This window comes from Schistocerca nitens, chromosome 8 (assembly GCF_023898315.1).
Source record: "Schistocerca nitens isolate TAMUIC-IGC-003100 chromosome 8, iqSchNite1.1, whole genome shotgun sequence".
Lineage (NCBI taxonomy): Eukaryota > Metazoa > Arthropoda > Insecta > Orthoptera > Acrididae > Schistocerca > Schistocerca nitens.
Window position 1 is genome coordinate 98,382,007 of NC_064621.1, and position 22,667 is coordinate 98,404,673.

The 22,667-nt window shown below is 45.7% G+C and overlaps 1 protein-coding gene across 1 annotated transcript in view; it reads right to left on the reverse strand.

The window, feature by feature from the left end:
- Window positions 1-16,001: 16,001 nt before the first annotated feature.
- Window positions 16,002-22,667, reverse strand: part of LOC126199025 (high affinity cationic amino acid transporter 1-like) — a 161,618-nt gene continuing 154,952 nt past the window's right edge. Inside the window, exon 14 of the mRNA XM_049935724.1 lies at window positions 16,002-16,182. Coding sequence (XP_049791681.1) covers window positions 16,070-16,182 — 113 coding nt within the window. The 3' untranslated portion in view covers window positions 16,002-16,069. The remainder of the gene's footprint in view (window positions 16,183-22,667) is intronic.

Sequence of the window (22,667 nt, forward strand, 5' to 3'; positions counted from 1 at the left end):
AGAGGCAAAGGGTCTTCTCCTTCCCCGACTGGGAGATCGTCATCTACGGTGTCGCAGCATGGTACTCTCACCTGGCTGACCTCCATTTTGCAGGTGCACAATGCCTACGTTTTTCTGCCCTGGAATTTGCAGTCCAACCCAGGGAGAATGCTGATGCATCTATCTATCACATGGAACAGGATCCTCCATCCTCTATGCCCTGTACCAGCGAGTCTTTGAAGGCTGGCACTTGGCAGCCATCAAGGTGACGACTCTTCATTTGTTCTCTCCTTCCCATTCCCCGTTATGACTCTTCTCCAATGGAACATTCATGGCATTAGATCCAACAAGGAGGAATTATGGTTAGTCTTGAGATTGCAGTGTCTTTTTATTTTTTTCTTCCAGTAAACAAAATTGTGTCCACGTGACTGCTTTGACCTCGCATTTCATTCCAGTCCACTTTGACCTACCCCTGAGGACAGCATTCCATTTCGTGGGATAATCATCCAGCATAACAGTCATAGCCAAACTATATCACTCAACACTCAGCTGAAAGCTGTTGCAGCCTGCATTATCCTTCCTTGCTTCACTTTTTCTCATTGCAATGCCCAATCCCTCTGTCATTCGATGTCACCAGGTCAGACTTCCCCAAGCTTATCTATCAACTTCTCTCACCCTTTTTGCTGTTCGGTGACTTTAATGTGCACCATCTCCTTTGGGGTTCTTCCAGAACATGTCCAAGGGGTTCCTCTCTTGGTTGACCTTTTCAATCAACTCAACCTCATCTGTCTTAACACAGGAGCACCGATGTTCCTTTCAGACTCCACACACACATGTTCCCATTTGGACCTCTTGTTCTGCACTGCCCAGCGTGCCCATCATCTCAAGTGGTCCATTCTCCCCCAACACATTTTTGAGTGACCATTTCCTCTGCACTACCCATTTCCAGACTTCTACCCCACCTACGTGTAAATCCAATTGGCAACTTTCTAAGGCTGACTGGAGGCTTTACTCCTTCCTGGTGACCTTCAACAAACACCATTTCCCCAGTTGTGATGAACCAGGTAGAGTACCTCACAAATGTTATCCCCACTGCCGTAGAACTTTCTGTACCTCATACTGCATCTTTACTTGCATCCTCATCTCCTGGAGGACTGAGGCATGCCACAATGCAATTCGTGTACGGAGACATGATCTGTGTTTCTGTCATCCTACAATGGCAAACTGTATTTGTTATAAACAGCTGCATGCACGGTGCCATCACATTTTCAGGGCTCCCCTGCGGCTCCGGGGGTTAAAATAGGCCTGAGGTATTCCTGCCTGTCGTAAGAGGCGACTAAAAGGAGTCCCTCCCCCTCAAGGGGGAAGTTAGCGCCTGCGTCCGGAGACGGACGGTTCCACGACCTATATTTGCGGTCATTTTGGTTTTTCACTTCTTCTGGTTTCTTCCTTCCTTTGGTTTCTTCCTTCCTTTGGTTTCTTCCTTCCTTTGGTTTCTTCCTTCCTTTGGTTTCTTCCTTCCTTTGGTTTCTTCCTTCCTTTGGTTTCTTCCTTCCTTTGGTTTCTTCCTTCCTTTGGTTGGTTCCTTTCTTTATTCTTATCCATCTCACTGTCTTACTTACTCTTTCCCTTGCCTCCTCCTCCTTGCCTCCTCCTCCTTGCCTCCTCCTCCTTGCCTCCTCCTCCTTGCCTCCTTCTCCTTGCCTTCTCTGGTCTCCGCGCGTTTGAGACAGTCTGTCCTTCCTCTCCCTTCTTTTTCTTCTTCTTTCTTCCTCCCTGTGCGTGCCTGTAGGCCGACCCACGCATTCGCATGCGTAGCCGGTGACGGGGTAACGTGTAATTCCCCGCCCTGGGTAGACAAGTAAGGCACGCACGTACCCCCTGGTAAAGGCCAGGCCCAGGGAGGGGTGATTGCCTGAGCTGATACCTTCTGACCATGCCGATTGGTCCCTCCGTCCGTTTCTCGGGAGGTGTGACCTGAGGTGTCAACATTCACCTAAGGCAGGAGTGCCCTCTGAGAGGGTCCCCACAAGGAAGGAGCGCACCATCGGAGACGTTGGCAATCATGGGGGATTCCTCCGCAATGGATTTCTCTTCTTCTTCTTCTTCTCTCTCGACTTCTGCCCAAAAATGGAAACTTGACCAGCCACCAGTGACAAAAGTACTACCGCCTGCCCCCACAGTTCCTCGTAGTTTCTCGATCTGAGGACGGAAAGGATTTTTCCTCTGTCAACCCTTTCGTTATCCAGAAGGGCGTAGATGCCATAGCCGGTTCTGTCAAGTCTTGTACCAGGTTACGTAATGGTACCTTGTTACTAGAAACTGAGAGCCCCTTTCAGGCACAAAAACTGCTTTGGGCCACACTCCTGTACACATTCCCTGTCCGGGTGGAGGCTCACCGCACTTTCAATTCGTCTCGTGGTGTGGTATATACTAGATCACTCGACGGATTGACTGATGAGGAGATTCAGTCTTTCCTCGCTGAGCAGGGCGTGACGGCTGTCCATAGGGTCATGAAATAGGTCAACAATGACCTTGTACTGACCCGGACACTTTTCTTGACCTTTGATACCGTTCAGCTGCCGTCGCGCATCAAAGCGGGCTACGAGGTTATTTCTGTTCGCCCCTATGTCCCGACACCTATGCGCTGCTACCAGTGTCAGCGTTTTAATCACACTCGCCAGTCTTGTTCCAATGCGGCTAAATGTGTCACTTCTGGCAGGGATGCCCATGAGGGTGACTGTCCACCTCCGTCTCCTCGTTGTGTAAACTGTCAGGGTGACCATGCAGCGTCCTCCCGCGACTGTCCCATCTACAAGGAAGAACGCTGTATCCAAGAAATTTGGGTCAAAGAGAAAGTGTCCACCTCGGCTGCTTGCAAGCTATTTGCTAGTAGGAAGCCCACGCTGCTCCCAGCGGGGAAATACAGTACTGTCCTCGCCTCTCCTCGGACTACCAGGGAGGTGGTGACGCAGACATGCGATCTGACCTTCAGCACTAAGGTCGCCCGTTCGGCCAGTGCAAAGATCGCCCAGTCGACGTCTCCTCTTCCTCCTGTCACCCCTCAGACACGAGCACCTTCATCAGCTTCTTCCAAGACGAAGACCCTGAAGTCAGATGCACGGGCCTTCAAGAAGGAACCGTCCCGTGCAGACTTCCTACGTACCTCGAACTCCCAGCCATCGACCAGTACTTCCACTAAACGACCTTCCAAGAAGGCTCATAGGAAGCACAGTTCTCCTTCTCCGCCACGGCGCATTTCTTCTCATGCGCCACCCAGCGGTTGCCGCCCCAGGCCGTCATCCGTTTAGTCTGGCCGCACCGCAGGTAGCCGAACATCTGGCCGTTCACCGGCGGAGGAAGCTCCCCCTCCCGGCCATCTTAACAAGATGGCCGATGAACCTATAGAACCAATGGACGATGACTGTCCGCCTACTGATAGCGGCGGCAGTGCTCGCTCGAAGCCAGGCCCTCAGTGGCCTTCAGGTGACCCCTTCTTGCATCATCTTTTTCTTTTTCTGCTCACGATGGCACTTATTCACTGGAATATTTGCAGCATTCGCTCCAACCGAGAGGACTTAAACTTGCTGCTCCGCTTGCACCGTCCACTCGTCGTAGACCTCCAGGAAACGAAGCTACGCCCATGCGATCAAATTGCCTTGGCACGCTACACCTCTGTGCGTTTTGACCTACCCCCTGTGGCAGGTATTCCGGCTCATGGAGAGGTTATGTTGCTGGTCCGGGATGATATTTACTACGATCCCATCACATTGCACACCGGCCTGCAGGCAGTTGCTGTCCGAATTACTCTCCCCACTTTTACTTTTTCCATTTGTACCGTTTACACTCCATCGTCGTCTGCCGTTACCAGGGCAGACATGATGCAAATTATTGCTCAGCTACCTGCACCATTTTTGTTAACTGGAGACTTCAATGCCCACCATCCCCTTTGGGGCTCTCCAGCATCCTGCCCGAGGGGCTCCCTGTTAGCAGACCTTTTCAACCAGCTCAATCTTGTCTGCCTCAATACTGGCGGCCCCACTTTTCTTTCAGACACAACTCACAACTATTCCCATTTAGACCTCTTTATATGTACTTTGAAAAGGCATTTGACTCCGTTAGCCATGTAGCTGTCCTCCAAGCTTTGAGTGAGCAAGGAGTGGGAGCAGCATACATTGAAGTGCTCAGCAAAATCTACGAGAATTCTTCAGCTTATGTTAACATTGGCGAATCAACTCAAGAATTCCGCATCATGAGGGGCCCAGAGAGCATCCCAGAGTGCCCCAGAGAGCTACAACAATAAGAAGAATCGCTTCTCGCCAAAAGTTTGTAGTATTTGTGGCCCTTAAAAGGGCCGTTTAATGACAACTGCTTTCAATGATTATACAGAGTACAATCACCCGCAATGCGACAATCTTCCAAAGAAGGACCACTAGCCTTCACCCATAAGTGAACGCTGCAATCAGAATTTATCTTACAACGTCTACGACAAGACAAAGACAAACTCCCGTGCGGAAATAGGTAGGAACCCTCACTAGCAATAATAATCTCAGAAACCGGTATAGTATGATAAGCTAAGATTTCCCGACTTTCAAAGGATTCCAGACCAGCTCTACCTGCATTGTTACAAGCAACGAAAGCTACAGTTAGCCATCCATTACCCAAACTGGAGGAAGAAGAAACTTTCATTAGAGAAAAATTTAACCTCGCACCACAAAATAAATTAGGTCCATGAATAAGAACAAATTGAGTAGTTTTACCAACTCCTCTTATTTCGTTCTTTTTACCCTTCGCATTGAAAACGTTGTTTTCGTCGTTGCCGGCGAATGCTGATTTACAAATCACTTGTCAATGTGGACGGCACTCTTGGTGCTTCGACATCTTCTGCTTTATTGGAAATGGCTATGTCAAAGCTGAGCTGGGAAGGTAAGGGAATTAGAATTAATGGAACGCTTACCAACTTGAAATTTGCTGATGATATTGCCTTACTGGCCAAAGACTTCGCAGCAGAGCTCCAAAACTTAGTTACAGATCTTGCATCGGAATGTCAGCTGGTTGGCTTGAACATGAACCTTTCCAAAACAAATGTAATATCCAACAAATGGGTCCCAGCTGGAGATGTGAAAGTCAAGGACAGTCTACTAGAAGAGGTCAGTGAATACGTCTACCTTGGCCAGATTATAAATATGAAGGGAGAAATAAGGCCAGAAATCTATCGGCGCATCAAGCTTGGCTGGCAAGTATTTGGGAAGAATTCAAAAGTATTCAGATCAAAAATGCCAGTAAATCTGAAGAAAGCAGTATTTGATCAATGCATTCTTCCTGTGATGACGTATGGCTGCGAGACATGGACACTGAACTCATTCACAAAAGGGAAACTTAGGACATCACAGAGAGCCATGGAGAGATCAATGCTGGGCTATACAAGAAAGGACAGGAAAAGGGCAGATGACATCCGGTCTGTGACGAAGGTTAATGACATCTTAGAGAGAGTAGGTTCCTTGAAATGGCAGTGGTCTGGCCACGTTGCACGAAGAAAAGACAACAGATGGACGAAGCTAGTACTGGAGTGGAATCCGAGAGAGCACCGGAGGGCTAGAGGAAGACCACCAGACAGATGGGACAAAGACATCAAGAAGATCGCTGGTAACACCTGGCAGAGAACTGCCCAAGACTGTCCCACTTGGAGACGACTTCTGAAAGCCTGCCTGAATCCACGACTCGAAGAGGCCACATCATCTAATGATTGAATTGGCTGATGATGATGATGATATGTACTACCCAACTTGCACACCGGTTTGAGTGGTATGCACTTTCTGATACATATTCGAGCGACCACTTCCCGTGTGTTATCCATCTCCTGCATCATACCCCCTCTCCGTGCTCAACTAGTTGGAACATCTCCAAATCAGACTGGGGGCTCTTCTCTTCCAGGGCGACCTTTCACGATCAAACCTTCACAAGCTGCGATAGTCAGGTTGCACACCTCATGGAAGTCATTCTCACTGCTGCTGAATATTCCATCCCTCACACTACTTCTGCACGTCGCGTACCGGTCCCCTGGTGGACCGCAGCATGTAGAGATGCTTTAAGTGCTCGTCGACATGCTTTACGCACCTTTAAACGCTACCCTACAGTGGCGAATTGTATCAATTATAAATGATTACGTGCGCAGTGTCGTCGTATTATTAAAGAAAGCAAGAAAGCCAGCTGGGCTGCTTTCACAAGCACCTTCAACAGTTTTACTCCTTCTTCTGTTGTCTGGGGTAGCCTGTGCCGGCTATCTGGCACTAAGGTCCACTCACCAGTTTCTGGCTTGACGGTCGCGAATGACGTCCTTGTGGCCCCTGAGGATGTCTCCAATGCCTTCGGCCGCTTTTTCGCAGAGGTTTTGAGCTCCGCTCATTACCACCCTGCCTTCCTCCCCAGAAAACAGGCAGAGGAGGCTAGGCCACCTAACTTCTGCTCCTCGAATCGTGAAAGTTATAACGCCCCATTCACCATGCGGGAACTTGTAACTGCACTTGCCCGGCCACGGTCCTCCGCTCCAGGGCCTGATTCTATTCATATTCAGATGCTGAAGAACCTTTCTCCTGCGGGTAAAGGTTTCCTTCTTCATACTTATAATCACATCTGGATTGAGGGACATGTTCCCGCAGGCTGGCGCGAGTCTATTGTACCAATTCCTAGGTCGGGGAAGGACAAGAACTTGCCTTCCAGTTATCGACCCATCTCGCTTACCAGCTGTGTCTGTAAAGTGATGGAGCGAATGGTTAACTCTCGTTTGGTTTGGCTGCTCGAATCTCGACGCCTACTTACCAATGTACAATGTGGATTTCGTAGGTGCCGCTCTGCTGTTGACCATCTGGTTACCTTGTCGACCTTCATTATGAATAACGTTTTGCGGAAGCGCCCGACCCCGGCTGTGTTCTTTAATTTGGAGAAGGCTTACGACACCTGTTGGAGGGTGGGCATTCTCCGCACCATGCATACATGGGGCCTTCGCGGTCGCCTCCCTCTTTTTATTCATTCCTTTTTAATGGATCGACAGTTCAGGGTATGTGTGGGTTCTGTCCTGTCAGACTCCTTTCGCCAGGAGAATGGGGTGCCACAGGGCTCAGTTTTGAGCGTCGCTCTCTTCGCCATAGCGATCAATCCAATAATGGATTGCCTCCCAGCTGATGTATCAGGCTCCCTTTTTGTTGACGATTTTACCATCTATTGCAGCGCACAGCGTATATGTTTCCTGGAGCGCTGTCTTCAGCGTACTCTTGACCATCTTTACTCCAGGAGTGCCGCCAATGGCTTCCGTTTTTCTGCCGAGAAGACGGTCTGTATTAACTTCTGGCGCTACAAAGAGTTTCTCCCACCGTCCTTACGACTCGGTCCCATTGCTCTCCCATTCGTGGAGACAACAAAATTTTTAGGTCTTACATTTGACAGGAAACTTAACTGGTCTCCACATGTGTCATATTTGGCTGCCCGTTGTACCCGTTCTCTAAATGTCCTCCGTGTTCTCAGTGGTATGTCGTGGGGAGCGGATCGAATCGTCCTACTTCGCCTATATCGCTCGATCGTCCGCTCCAAGCTGGATTATGGGAGCTTCGTATACTCCTCTGCACGGCCGTCCATCTTACGCCGCCTCAACTCCATACATCAGGGTTTACGTCTTGCGATCGGAGTGTTTTATACTAGTCCCGTCAAGAGTCTTCATGCTGAAGCTGGTGAATTTCCACTCACCTACCGGCGCGATATACTGCTTTGTCGGTTTGCCTGTCGGCTACTGTCAATGCCCGACCACCCGTTATATCGTCCCTTTTTTGACGACTCTCTCGACTGTCAATACGGGTTGTATGTCTCTGCCCTGCTACCCCCTGGAGTTCGCTTTCGTCGCCTCCTTCAACACCTTGATTTTTCACTCCCTGCAACCTTTCGAGTGGGCGAGAGCCACACGCCACCTTGGCTCCAGGCTCAGGTTCGCGTTCACCTTGACCTCAGCTCGCTCCCAAAGGAGGTTACCCCCTGTTCGGTATACCACTCCCGTTTTGTCGAACTTCGTTCGAAGTTCATTAATATGACCTTCATTTATACAGATGGCTCTAAGACCAATAACGGGGTCGGGTGGTCTTTTATTGTCGGGGCACAAAGTTTCAAATACTGGCTTCATGGCCATTGTTCGGTCTTCACAGCTGAGCTCTTTGCCCTCTACCAGGCTGTTCTTTACATCTGCTGCCACCGACATTCTGCTTATGTCATCTGCTCCGATTCCCTGAGTGCGATCCAGAGCCTCAGTGATCCGTATCCGGTTCACCCTTTCGTGCACCGGATCCAACGCTCTCTTCAGCAGCTGGTGGACGATGGTTCTCCGGTTAGCTTTATGTGGGTTCTTGGCCATGTCGGTATCCCTGGGAACGAAGCTGCAGATGCCGCGGCCAAGGCTGCCGTCCTCCATCCTCGGACAGCTTCTTGTTGTGTCCCTTCATCAGATTGTAGCAGGGTCATTTGTCGGTGCATTTTATCGCTGTGGCATGCCGATTGGGCTGCACTTATGGACAACAAGCTTCGGGCCTTGAAACCTCTTCCCGCGGCTTGGACGTCCTCCGCACGCACTTCTCGGCGGGAGGAGGTCGTTTTGGCCCGGTTACGAATTGGACACTGCCGGTTCAGCCATCACCATCTGCTGACGGCTGCGCCGGCGCCGTTCTGCCCATGTGGGCAATTGCTGACGGTCCGCCACATTTTAACGTCCTGTCCGGATTTTAACACACTGCGTCTTGATCTTGGCCTGCCATGTACTCTGGATGCTATTTTAGCGGATGACCCAAGAGCAGCTGCTCGCGTTCTTCGTTTTATGAACTTGACAAACCTGCCTAAGGACATTTGATTATGCTGTTTTTAAATCCTCTGCCTGTCTATGTCTTTTATAGTATTGTCCCTTTTAGTTGCTGTTTTAACCTTGTGCCTCGCGGTGCATTCCTAACTTAATCTGGGCGCTAATGACCATTGTAGTTGTGCGCCCTAAAACCACAAAAAAAAAAACATTTTCAGGATAACGAAAGAGCTAGCTGGATTTCATTTGCAGTTTCTTTCAACAATTTCATTCCCTTTTCCATCTTGTGGGGCAATTTCCATTGGCTCTCTGGGACTGAGGTCCATTCCCCGCTTTCTGGGCTGATCGTAGATGATGTCGCCATTGTGGACCCTATTGCTATCTCCAACACCTTAGACCGCTATTTTGCAGAGATTTTGAGCTTCACCAGCCTTCCTCCCTGTTAAACAAGTGGAGGAGGCTCAGGCAATAACCTTCTCCTCTCAGAACTGTGAATGCTACAGCGCTGCCTTTACTATGCGGGAGCTAGATTGTGCTCTCACTGCATCCCGATCTTCCACCCCAGACCTGTATGATGTTCACCTTCAGATATTGCAGTGCCTTTCTCTTCCATATGAACAATTGCATTTCAATTGATGGCACGTTTCCCAGATGCTGGAGTGATGACACTGTCATACCCATATCCCAGTAAGTATGAACACCTTCCTTCTAGCTGTGCCCCACTTCTCTCACCAATTGTGTTTGCAAGGTGATGAAACATACGACTCATGGCCAGCTTGTTTGGTGGCTCGAATCTTGCAATCTACTAACCACAGCACAATGTGCATTTTTGGCAAGTCATTCTGCAGTTGATCGTCTCGTCACTTTGTCAACCCATGTCATGAACTGTTTTCTGCAGAAATACCAGAAACTGGTGGGGTTTTTTTGATTTGGAGAAAGCTCTATACTCTCTACATGTGGGACTCGGAGGATACCTGCCCCATTTCCTTCAGGAATTTTTAAAAGACAGAGTTTTCAAGGTACTTGTGGGCTTGGCTTTGTTTGGATAGCTTTTATCCAGAATGGTGTGTTCCAAGGCTCCATTCTGAGCATCATCCTCTTTGCTATAGCCATAAATCTATTATGGCCTGTCTCCCACTAGACATCTCTGGCTCTCTTTTTGTGAGTGACTTTGCAATCTATTGCAGTTCTCCATGGACTTGTCTCCTTGATCGGCTTCTTCAATGATGTCTCGACCGTCTTTAGTCATGGAACGTCGACAATGCTTTTCACTTTTCCACTGACAAAACTGTTGGTATGAATTTCTGGCTGTGCAATGGGTTTCTTCTGTCATCTTTACTTCTTGGGGTTGTTGCTCTTCCATTCAGTGAGACTACGCAATTCCTGGGGCTTGTGTTCGATAGGAAACATACTTGGTCCTACCATGAATCTTACCTGGCCGCACGCTGTCCTATGTGTCCTAAGCGGTACGTTTTGGGGAGTGGATCGGATCACCCTCCTTGGTTTGTACCAATCTCTTGTCTGTTCAAAACTAGACAATGGGTGTTTTGTTTATTCATCTTCAAGTCAGTCTGTCTTACACCGTCTTAACACAATCCACCATCGTGAAATACGTTTGGCTGCCGGCACATTTTGCTTCAGCCAGGTTGAGAGTCTATGCGCAGGAATTCTCCTTGCGGGATCAGGGGCTAGAATAGATCTGTGGCCCTTCCTTGCCTGTCATAAGAGGCAACTAATAGGAGTCTTTATTACTGGGTCAAGTTTTTTTGCCTTGGTCTTGTGACTGTTCTTCAGACTTTTGAAGGTCTTTGTTCTTTTCAATTTTTTAATGTTTTTCCCTCATCTTTTTAAACTCTGTTCCCCTTTTTGGGTTTGATCTCCACTTTTCAAATTTACCAGAGTGCTGGCCATTTGGGGAAGGACGCCTCACTGTCGTGCATTAACTCTCCAGTGTGCACCTATCAATCAAGTGGATCTACCTCTGCACCCGAAATCCAGTGTGGTAGCCACTCCGTCGTGGTGCAGTTGTTATGTACCCTCTCGTTGGTAGCCCCCTGACAACGCAGAGACCGCATAGCTGATGCCTGAGCTATAACCTCCCCATGTCAGCCAAGGAATAGGTGCCTCTCCAATTTGAGGTACTGGGACTCTGGACAACAGCTTCTGTTCCAGGTGGCTTTACTTTGGTGTGGTGACATCCACAAGGGGAGCCTCTGACCATAGTGAGTGGCATTTGGGCAGATGGACCAAACATAATGGTAGCCATGCTAGCACAAACATCTCATCAGTCAGGAACAGTGATTTTAATGGAGAAGTTTACAATCGTACGGCATTTCTCTTATTGACGATGCCTCAAGACGAGAGCCAGGGAAGGAGAAATCGAAGTGGACAGTTTGTTGAGTTTTTGGTTTGTTCCCGCACTGACAGTGGCTCTTCTGCTACAACAAAGCCATTACTTTTCGTTGATAATATTGAAGATAGGTTTGGGGAGGTTGTGCCAGTAGAGATGGGAAATGGATCTTCGCTGATCAAAACATCACACACCAACCAATCATGGGTGCTTCAGACCTGTGTCAAGTTAGGAGATACACTAGTCACCATTTCTCCTCACAACAAACTTAACATAATTCTTCCATTGGGACCTAATGCTACAAACTGACGAAGAGCTGGAGCTTTTATCCTAGCCTTCGACAGCAACATTTTACCTGATAAGATTAAGGTCATGGTTTAAAAGGCCTTGCTTTCCTCCTTTCATGAGATGTTTTAAGTGACAGAGGTTCAGGTATATCCTCCCACTGTTCTAATGAGGCTATCTGCTGGGCATGTGAATGGGCAACCCACGAGTGCAGCCCTTGTGACCAACACCCCAGTGTGTCAATTGTCCAGAACCACACCCTCCTCGTTCACCACAGTGCTCAGCTTTCAAGAGGGAGAAGAAAATTCAAGAGTATGAAACATTTGACTGCCTCTATTACCAAGAAGCAAGGAAAAAGTTTGAAAGATGTAATCCACTAATATGGTCTCCAGTTTTGAGACTGTCATGTCACAGTCCACACCTCAAGCAATGACAATGTCTCACACAACACTTCCAGACCCTAGTCACATTCCAGGACCTGCCCCACAGTTAAGGGAGGGAATGTCAGCTCCCTCATCCCCTGCACCTATAGCAATGGAGGTTCCCACAGCATTGGTGTGGCCAGAGATGTCTAGTCATCCTATGGCGTCGGATGAGGACGCCTGTCAAGGTGCCCCCTCTCAAAACAAGCTGCAGGCTGGAGAAAAGTATGGTCCTTTTCGCACAGAAGATAAAATGGGGAAATCTTCACAGAAATGAAAGTCTCACAAGGACAAGCATAAGCAGAAAGGTGAACTACTTTCTGAGGCTACAGATGCTCTACTCCCCAGCCCTGCAGCAGTCGAGCCTATGCACATGGATGACGGATCATGTAATCAGGAGGACCAGAACCTGGCAGCAAGGTAATCACATTCATATTTTCCATTCGTCACTTTCTCAAACCTGATACCAGTGTTCATTCAATGGAAATGTAATGGCTACTATCGCTATTTTACCAAACTCCGTCATTTAATGGCTGCTTAGTCTATAATTGGCACAGCGCTTCAGGAAACACGGTTTGTGGCAACACACCTCCCTGCTCTCAAAAGCTACAAACCTTACTGTACCTATCACATTAATGTAGAGAGAGTGCCTGGTGGCATGTGTACCTCATATGCTCCAATACTTCCAGCAAGCATGTGCCCCTACCATTGCACTAGAGGCCATGGCCGTTAGTATGTACCTGTCAGTTCGGATGACAATATGTAATGTTTATCTTCCTCCATACAGACCTTTCCATTGTCACGAGCTGTTGGAGTTAATAGAACAGCTATCTCCCGCCTTCCGCTTACGGGGGGACTTGAATGCCTATAATCATCTGTGGGATGGCAACACTATGTCTCACACAGGCCGAGTACAAGATCACCTTCTTTCAGAATTGGATGTTTGCCTACTCAACACTGGAGCTGCAACCCATTTCAGTGTGGCCCATGGAACATTTACAGCTATTAATCTCACAGTTTGCAGACCTAGCATCTTGCCCCTGATTCAGTGATGCATCCATGGCGATCTTTGTGACCATTTTCCTATCTCTCTCTCTCTCTCTCTCTCTCTCTCCCCCCCTCTCCCCACTCAGACATCTGGAACACACTCCATGTTGGTCTCTTCACAAAGCTGATTGGGAGGCTTTCTCCTCTATACCTCTACAGCCACTTTTGCAGCCAGTGATGTGATGGATATCAACATACTGGTACAGGATACGATTGATACTATTACTTGTGCTGCAACAGCAACAATACTGCACTCATCTGTGGTGGGTACGTCCAATGCGACCGCAGGTTACCTTCTTCTCCCCCCCCCCCCCCCCCCCCAACTTCATTCTGCCTTTGACCCTCTTGTGCAAGATACTACCTGGGTTATCTCTGTTTTCTTTTACCTATCGTGATACAATTGCTGTCATGCCCTTTCAAACTCTGTGACTTGCTTATGTAATTGGAGCAGCCAAGTCCACATTTTTTTTCACTTTTTACATTTTCTTGAGTTTCACTCATGATAAGGAGGGACTGATTAGCCAGTAGCTTAGCCCCTTTAAACACATTGTAATAATCATCTATGCAGATGCTGCTGAGCTACTGCTGTCATAACAGCATGATGTTTTTAGTGGATGTGCATGCCATTTGCCTGCCAAGCCCGGCCACCCATCCTATGCCTCCTATTACAATGATTGCCTTGAACACCAGTATGGGGTGTGCTTTCATCTCTGTTATCTCCCTGGTTTGCTTTTGGCTACTGCTTTGGTAGCTTAACTGTGCAGTACCTGCCACGTTCCCAACAGGTGCGAACCTGTCACCACCTTGGCTTTGTGTAGCATCCTGTGTCCACGACTTCATTCACTTCCTAAGGAAACTGTATGGATCTGATTTATTGCTGTAAGTTTCTTGACCTTTGCACACAACTGATCAATAGTACCTGCATGTACGCTGATGGCTCTAAGATTGACCCTGATGTCAGGTGTGCCTTCATAATTGGCACTGACCATTTTTGGTATTGGCTTCCAGAACAATGCTCAATATTTACAGCAAGCTCTTCGCCCTCTATCAGGCCATACAGTATATCCAGCGACACTAACTTTTTAATTGTCATTTGCTTCGAATCTGTCAATGCCCTTTACAGCTTCTGTGCACTGTACACAGTCCATCCCTTATACAATGGGTCCAAGAAAGCTTTCACTTGCTTGCTGCTGAGGGAGCTGCTGCGGTGTTCATGTGGGTTCCTGGTCATGTCAGTGTGATGGGAAATGAGGCTGCTGACACTACTGCCGAGGCTGCAGTTGTCCTACCTCGGCCCAATAGCTCTTCTGTTTGCCCCGATGATCTTTTGTTGCCATGTGTCGGCAGGTGCTGTGACTTTGGCATCACAACCGGTCTTCTCTTCATGGAACAAGCTCCAGGGAATCAAACCTTTACAAGCGGCTTGGCCGGCCTTCTCTTGGCTCTCTCTCCGCGAGGAAATCGTTTTACCTAGGTTGCTTATTGGGTGTTGTCTTTTTACCAGTCACCATTAGTTAAGTGATGACCCCCACCACTTTGTGCTCATTTTCATCACCCTTTGACAATTTGCCATTTCCTGACTGAATGCCATTTTTTTAACCGCTTATGTTCTAGTGTATTTGCCATTTTAGCGAGCAACACACAGGCTGTCAACCTTATTTTACTTTTTATCCATCGTAGCAACATGGCGAAGGACATTTAATTTCGGTTTGGACCGCTACAGTGTATATTGTGGACCTTTCTCCAAGAGGAAGACCGTGTTCTTAGTTCTTTTTCCTTCTATCAATTGGATTTAATGCATAGTCACTTTTAACTTCTTTCTCGTGTTAGTGTTCTAAAGTTGTGACATGGGTGCTTATGACTTCAGTTATTTTTGAACACTTAAACAAAACAAAAAAAGATAAGGGTATTGTCAGGAGTGCCCCAGGAAACTGTGATAGGACTGCTATTATTCTTCAGATACGTAAATGATTTGGCAGGCAGGGTGGGCAGCAATCTTTGGTTGTTTGCTGATGATGCTATGGTGTACAGTAAGGTGTCAAAGTTGAGTGATGGTATGAAAATACAGGATGACTTAGACAAAATTTCTAGTTGGTGTGATGAATGACAGCTAACTCTAAATGTAGAAAAATGGAAGCTAATGAAGATGAGTAGAAAAATAAACCCATAATGTTTGGATGCAGCATTAGTAGTGTCCTGTTTGACACAGTCATATTGTTTAAATGTCTGGGTGTAACATTGCAAAGTGATATTAAATGGAACAAGAATATGAGGATTGTGTTAGGAAAGGCGAATTGTCAACTTCGGTGCATTTGGAGAATTCTAGAAAAGTGTGGTTTATCTGTAAAGGAGACCGCACACAGGACACTTACAGCCAGGTATGCTTGCCCTTGATCTGATGAAATACCTCCTTGTTATTTACAGCTAATGGAAGATATTAAACACAGCCTGTCTTTACACATTTAGTTAAAGGAAAATTAACTTAAACTGATATGTTCAGGGTGGTTTTCAATGCGGGCATGAACACATAGAGGAGTACTGACATGCATGAAAAGAAACATTAGAAATATTTTAAGCTTTTCGATGAAGTCCTTCTTCAGAAGCAGAACTCTCACTCATTCATACAACTATTACTCTCTCACACCTGTGCGGCCAATGTACCAGAGTGTTTGTATTTGTTATGATCTCATCTTACTTGCAATACGACAACCATAGCTGATTTCTAAGATTGGCATTTTGGTTTTCTCTGTATGCTGTAAGTGATCCCTCCGTGGGCAGTTGACTTCATTATTCTGTATTGTCATCTTTTACCCCTGTCAACTCTTTAGTTCACTTTTTTGTTTTTGATGATAATTTAGACAAATTTTATCATAAGTTGTTCTTCCTAGGATGCTACGTTCATCGAAAAGAAAAGCATTTATTTGCATATGTAACACAATTTAATTGCCTTAGAGCACGTAGATGATCATTATGGCATATTTGAATTACAATGATACAAGAAGAAAATAAATACATTAGCTTAATATGAACAGAAAAAAATAACATATGCTAATAAATAAATACTGACAGTATGTGGTCAGTGATGTTTGACATTATAATGCTATGTTTGAAATGTTTCTTATCCAGTCATAATGGTGATGGCAGTCACCATCTACTTTATGTCTTCTGTACCACCACACTATTCTGACTCGTTCTTGGTGAAGTATTTGAAGTACTCTTCCATTTTTTATAATGGCAGCAAAACCCAAACACAATGTAGATCACTAATCCTAAAAAGAAAGAGCAAGATGCGCATCTTGAACAAATGAAAAAAGTAATTTACTTACACACACACACACACACACACACACACACACACACACACACAAAAGCACATGTGTGCATTCTGCAGACTTCAGTGTAAAGTTAAAGCTGAGAGCTTTGCAAGTACTCAGCAGTGTCAGTGAACAGGAAAGAAGGAAGATTGGATTTAACATCACCTCGAGGGCATTAGAGACAGAGTCAGTGAACTATACCAGTAATTGTAAATCATCTCAAGGCACCTGAAGCCGCTATCTCTATTAATTAAATTCATCACCAATCAAATTTCAATTGCTTCTTTCACTACTGAGCCCCAGAAAGATGAAATCAGGGATAAAATTTTGACATTATGATACACCATACAGTGCTCAGTGTCAATACAGTAGCCACATTGTGACAGGTGGCAAAGTTTAGCCGGCTTGAGATGTATTCACAGCAAGAAACTGTTATTCGATGCTCCACTATTAATATGATGGATAATGATTTGGACAACACTATGATGATGGTTTTAAGTGTAGGACTTATATTTGCACCCACACCAAAGGTTTAGCAATACCAGCTTTCATCAGTGCCATTGCTGTTCATCCTCTTTCTGTGGAATCAGCAGAAGAGGTAAGATATGAAACTTGCCGAGCAGTTATGAAGGCTCACCCACAAAGGAGTAACATATCAGTGGCAGAGAGGGCTGCACTACGTAAGTTTTGCCAGGATTCTGAGATGGTGGTTCTTCTTGCTGATGAAGGTAATGCCACTGTCTTAATGTCTCGTGACAACTATCATGAAAAAATGAACAGTTTACTGAGTGACAGAACATTCTGGAAGATCAGTAAAGACCTCGCCAACCAAGTGGTAAGGAAGACTGCTTCACTTGTGAATGCCTTCCCCCTTCCACCAGAAGTTGTGCAAAGATTTAAACCCAGTGGTGCTATTCCTCCAAGGCTTTATGGACTTTGAAAGACCCACAAGAATGGTGTTCCTCTATGTCCGATAGTGAGTAACATCGGCTCTCCAGCTTATGATTGTGCCAAACATTTAGCGTCCTTATTAAGGCCTCTGGTGGGAAGATGCACGCATCACATATGTAACTCTGTGGACTTAACTGACAAACTGAAATCACTCAAACTGAAAAATTCTGATATGTTAGTCAGTTTCAGTGTAGTGTCATTGTTCACAAAGGTTTGTCTTTTGTAGTCATTGTCTCTCATTGGAAAGACTTTCAATAAAAAGGTTTCAGCTTTATTTGAACATGTTTTGACCTCAACATATTTTTTATTCAAATGTGAATTTTAAGAACAGACTGAGTGTGTCGCCATGGCTAGTCCTTTGTCACTCATGGTGGCCAACGTTTTATGGAGGACTTTCAGGAGAAAGCACTGTAATCTGCTAGCTTGAAACCCACAGTGTTTTGGAGGTATGTTGATGACACATTTGTAGTGTGGTCCCATGGCGAAGACAAGCTAAAACAATTTTTAAATCATCTCTAATTCTGTCCACAGACAAATTCAGTTCACAATGGAAATTGAAAAAGATGGATGCCTTCCATTTTTGGATGTGCTGGTATGGCACAAAGATGGTGGACATGCAGTGTATTGAAAACCGACGCATACGGATTCATATTCAAGTGCAAATACCTGCCAGCATCCCTCGCAGACGATGAGAGTACTCAGAACTCTAGTACACAGAGCACACATGATTGCTGATGAGAGCAGTCTGGAGAACGAGCTTCTACACCTGAGAAGAGTTTTTTAAGCCAACAGGTACTCTCCACAGCAGATACATAAGGCACTACAAATGTAATCAACAGTGGGCACAAGAAAATCTGAAGAAGACACAGAAAGTTTTAAATCCATGGTTTTCCTGCCCTACGTGGGAAGCCTTTTGTCAAAAATAGGATGGATCCTCAGGAAACGCAAAGTGAAAGTGATTTTTCGCCCTATACCAAAGATTCCAGCACTCCTGGGTTCTGTTAAAGATGATTTGGTACTTTGGAAGCCTGAGGTTTATAAGATCCCCTGTGAGTGCAGCCATTCATTTATTGGACAGATGACACATATAGTCCAGGAGAAATGCACAGAGCACCACAGGTACACCTGTCTCTTACAACCTAATAAATCTGCAGTGGCAGAGCACTGTATTGACACTGGGCACTCTATGGTGTATGATAATGTCGACATTTATCCTCGACTTCATCTTTCTGGGACTCAGTAGTGAAAGAAGCAATTGAAATTCAGTTGGCAACGAATTTAATAAATAGAGATAGTGGCTTCAGCTTGGACAAATCATACAATCTGGCAGTTTCTGTAATTAAATCACAAAGACATCGCATGCAGCCACAGATTTAATTTCCATGTATATGTTACACCTCTTTGCCACCTATCAACATCTCTGGCACCTTGTGTATCTTTGGCCACATACACGGTGGTTTTGTCCTCAAGTTTAAAAGTATGGAACAAGTGCTGGAGCGTTAGTCACCTCGGCTAACTCTGAAGATGGCTGGCTGGATGGTATTCAGCCAAAATATTAGATAAAGAAACTGAATTTATGTGACTGCATGTCCGAAATTTTATGGAACATCATGACGCTATTTGAATTACAGGTCACATGTCCTGTTGAAGCATTATGTGTCATTAATGCAATGTTTTCCATTGCCTTCTGCATCCTCATGCCATTGATCATTGCTGATTCTCCTGCCTTTTTGGGGCAGTTTCCCACCCTGAATTTCTCTCCACTCATCTTACCATTTTCACATAGTTGCTGGCAGAATGAGGATGTCTTCTTATGCTGGAAGTCTTTGGCTGCCAGTGGTGATAATTATTATTCAAAACTTAGGCAATAGCGAGATTCAAACCTGGGACCCAGGACATTTTTATTACTATTCAATGGTGATAACCCTAGACCAAAGGTGAGCTACCCCTGCCACTATCAGTTAGAAATAAAAGCAATACCTTAAGGATGAGAGGACAGTAACTGATAACGCAACATGCTTTTTATTATTTTGACAAGTACCTGAAGGCAAAGTTACATCAACCATATGACTTCATCCTCTCTTCCACATGATTTAAATCCTAAGAAACTTATGTCCTAAAATAAATCATGTACAAAGTGGTCAACAGAGTATATAATATCTTTTATATACTTTTTGATTAAAAGAAACCACTCACTGAAAAACAGAAGCGTTAAGTTGTCGATAGGCACACACGAAAGAAGGAAAACTTGTTAGCTTTTGCAGTTATCCTTTGATGAGCTAGATTAAAGTAACCCTCCCCACCCACACACACTTATTCCCATATGTGTTCCTGGCAGCACTAACAGTGAACAGCATCGATTCTATTGTCTATAAGCTGGACTAGTTTGGTGGGGGTGGTGCTGGGTGGGGTGGGTGGAGGGAGAGGGGAGTGGGAAGCAGGGAGAAGGACTTGGGGTGGGTGGCTATCAGTATAGAAGGTGGTGGCCCATTTGCTGGCTAGAAATGCAGGAGGAAGAGTGTAGGTGTATTGGATGGCATAGCTGTAGTGGCTGTGGAAAGCTACACATGCTGAAGGTGACATGGGCACATGGACTGGGAGGGGGGTGACAGAATGGAGGAAGGGGAAACTGTCAGGTACAGGGTACGGGGACAGTGAATTATCTGAAATTGAGGAGAGGAGGATGTGTTGTAAGAATAACTCCCATGTGTGTATTTCAGAGAAGTTGGTGATGGAGAGAAGAGACAGATAGTTCAGTTTGTGATGCAGCCATTGAAACTGAGTGTGTTGTGCCCAGCATCATGTTGTGCCACCATGTAGTCAACTTTGTTCTTGATGATAGTGTGGTGGTGGCAGCCATTCATCCTGGTGGACAGCTGGTTGGTAGTCATATCAACACACAAAGCTGTGCAATGTTATCAACAGAGTTGGCACATGACGTGGCTCCTTGACAGGTGATCTTACCTCTCATGGGGTAGGATAAACCTGAGACAAGACTGGAATAGGAGGTATTGTATGGGTGGATTGGGCACATCTTGCACCTTGGTCTGCCACAGGGATATGATCCCTGTGTTAAGGGGTTGAGAATGGAAGTAGCATAGGGATGGTCTAGGATGTTGTGTAGGTTGAGTGGGTGATGGAACACCACTTTAGGAGGGATGGGAAGAATCTTGAGTAGGATGTTCCTCACTTCAGACGAGGATGGTTCAAATGGCCCTGAGCACTATGGGACTTAACTTCTGTGGTCATCAGTCCCCTAGAACTTAGAACTACTTAAACCTAACTAACCTAAGGACATCATGCACATCCATGCCAGAGGCAGGAATCAAACCTGCGACCATAGCGGTCGCACAGTTCCAGACTGTAGCGCCTAGAAGCGCTCGGCCACCCTGGCCGGAAGACCAGGTTGAGAGATAATCAAAGCCCTAGTGAAAGGTATTGTTCAGTTATGCTAATCCAGGGTGATATTAGGTGATAAGAGGGCTACTCCTCTGTAGTTGATTCTCGGGTATGGTGGAAGGGTATGTCAGGGGAAATCTGTTATGGACTATGTTTGGGGGGTATTGCCTGTCAATGAAGCCTTTGTGATGGATTTCTCACCATTGCAGAAATGTTGTCAATCCCATACACCCTAGCCACCTGTGTACTTTGTATCTGTAGTGATGAGAACTTCCTTGCCCAGTATGCTAAAGGCCTCACAAAGGCATTCACTGACAGGCAATGCTCTCAAACCTAGTCCACAGATATATTTCCTGTACCATATCCACCCACCACCCCCAAGAATAAGCTACAAAGGAGCACCTCCATCATCACTCAATATCAGGATGGGTTATCACAACTGTACCATATCCTTTGTGAAGGCCTTGATTCTCTATCACCCTGCCCTGAAATGAGAGACATCCTACCCAAAATTCTTCCAGTCCTGCTAAAATGGTGTACCACTGCCCAGTCAACCTTCACAACATCCTAGTCCATCCCTATGCCAATCGAAATCCCAACCCCTCGCCTCAGGGATAATATACCTGTCCACCAGGATGAATGGCCACTACCAAACTGTTGTCACAAGATCAACCACCTAATTGGACAACATACTAAATTTCAATGCCTGCTTCACAACCCAAACTATATGGATGCTTCTCCCCACCACCAGCTTCTCTTGACTATGCAGATGGGAGTATCCTTACAACCCATCCTCTGCTCCTGTAATCGTCCTGGCCTCAATCTCAGGTAACCCACTGCCATTGCACGCACCACCCAATCGTTACCCTTCCCCCTTCTAATTCAGATCCCCGTTTCTCCTCCAGAGTGTGCCTCTTCCCACTAGTTGCTGCAGTTATGTCAGCCCACTTTCCTGTCACCCCTCCCTCCTGCGTTCCTAGCCAACAAATGGGCTGCCTCCCTCCTAGTTCCTCAGCCGACCTCTCCCACTACCTGCCCTGACTGACGCTACTAACACCACAATCAATCCATCTGCCGAAAAATATAATTGAAACTGTTAGTTCAGCCAGCACCAAGTAGGTGCATCTCTCTCTCTCTCTCTCTCTCTCTCTCTCTCTCTCTCTCTCTCTCTCTGTGTGTGTGTGTGTGTGTGTGTGTGTGTGTGTGTGTGTGTGTGTGTGTGTGTGTGTGTGTGTTTGTTTTACTTTAGTTTATCAAAGGATAATTCTGCACGCTAGCAAGTTTTCCTTCTTTTCCGTGTGCCTATTAACAACTCAGTTCTTCTGCACTCCAGAATGTTAACCATGCCAGTACCTCACATGATTTTTATTTTGTCAATCTTGCCCTAAGTGTTGCCCTATATTTTGCACGTCTGTTGCACTGTAAGATACATAGAGCAAATAATGAAATAATACACATGTATGTATATGTAGCATAATCTGTGAATGTATTTTAATATATTAACATAGCCACAATGTGTTTTGTCATGAAGCGTACATTACTGTTGTAAATATTAAACTTTTTTTTTTGTTTGTTTAAAGTGCTGTATCCTTATGAAATAATTGTTTACTGTGTATTTAATGTTTTGTTGTCATCAAAAGCTTTCTAGGCATTGATAAATCAACATTTCTTTGAAACCAAAACTCTGCCAGTTTTTTAATTCTTCTGTAAATAATTTGTGTTACTATTTTGTAACCACAACTTATTGAACTGACAAGACTGATAATATTCACACCTGATAGCACCTGCTTTTTCTGTTGGAATTGGAATTACTACATTCTTCTATAGGTTTGAGGGTATTATGCCTGTCTCAGTAATCTTGCACTCCTGTTGTAATAGTTCAAATGGTCTGAGGAAGTGTAATCTACTTCTGGTTCCTTATTTCGGCTTTGGTCTTTGAGTGCTAATAGTTCAAACGGTCTGAGGAAGTGCGATCTACTTCAGGTTCCTTATTTCGGCTTTAGTCTTTGAGTGCTCTCTCAAATCCTTCATGCAGCATACCTCCCATCTCATCTTCATTTACTTGCCCTTCCATTTCTATAATATTGTCT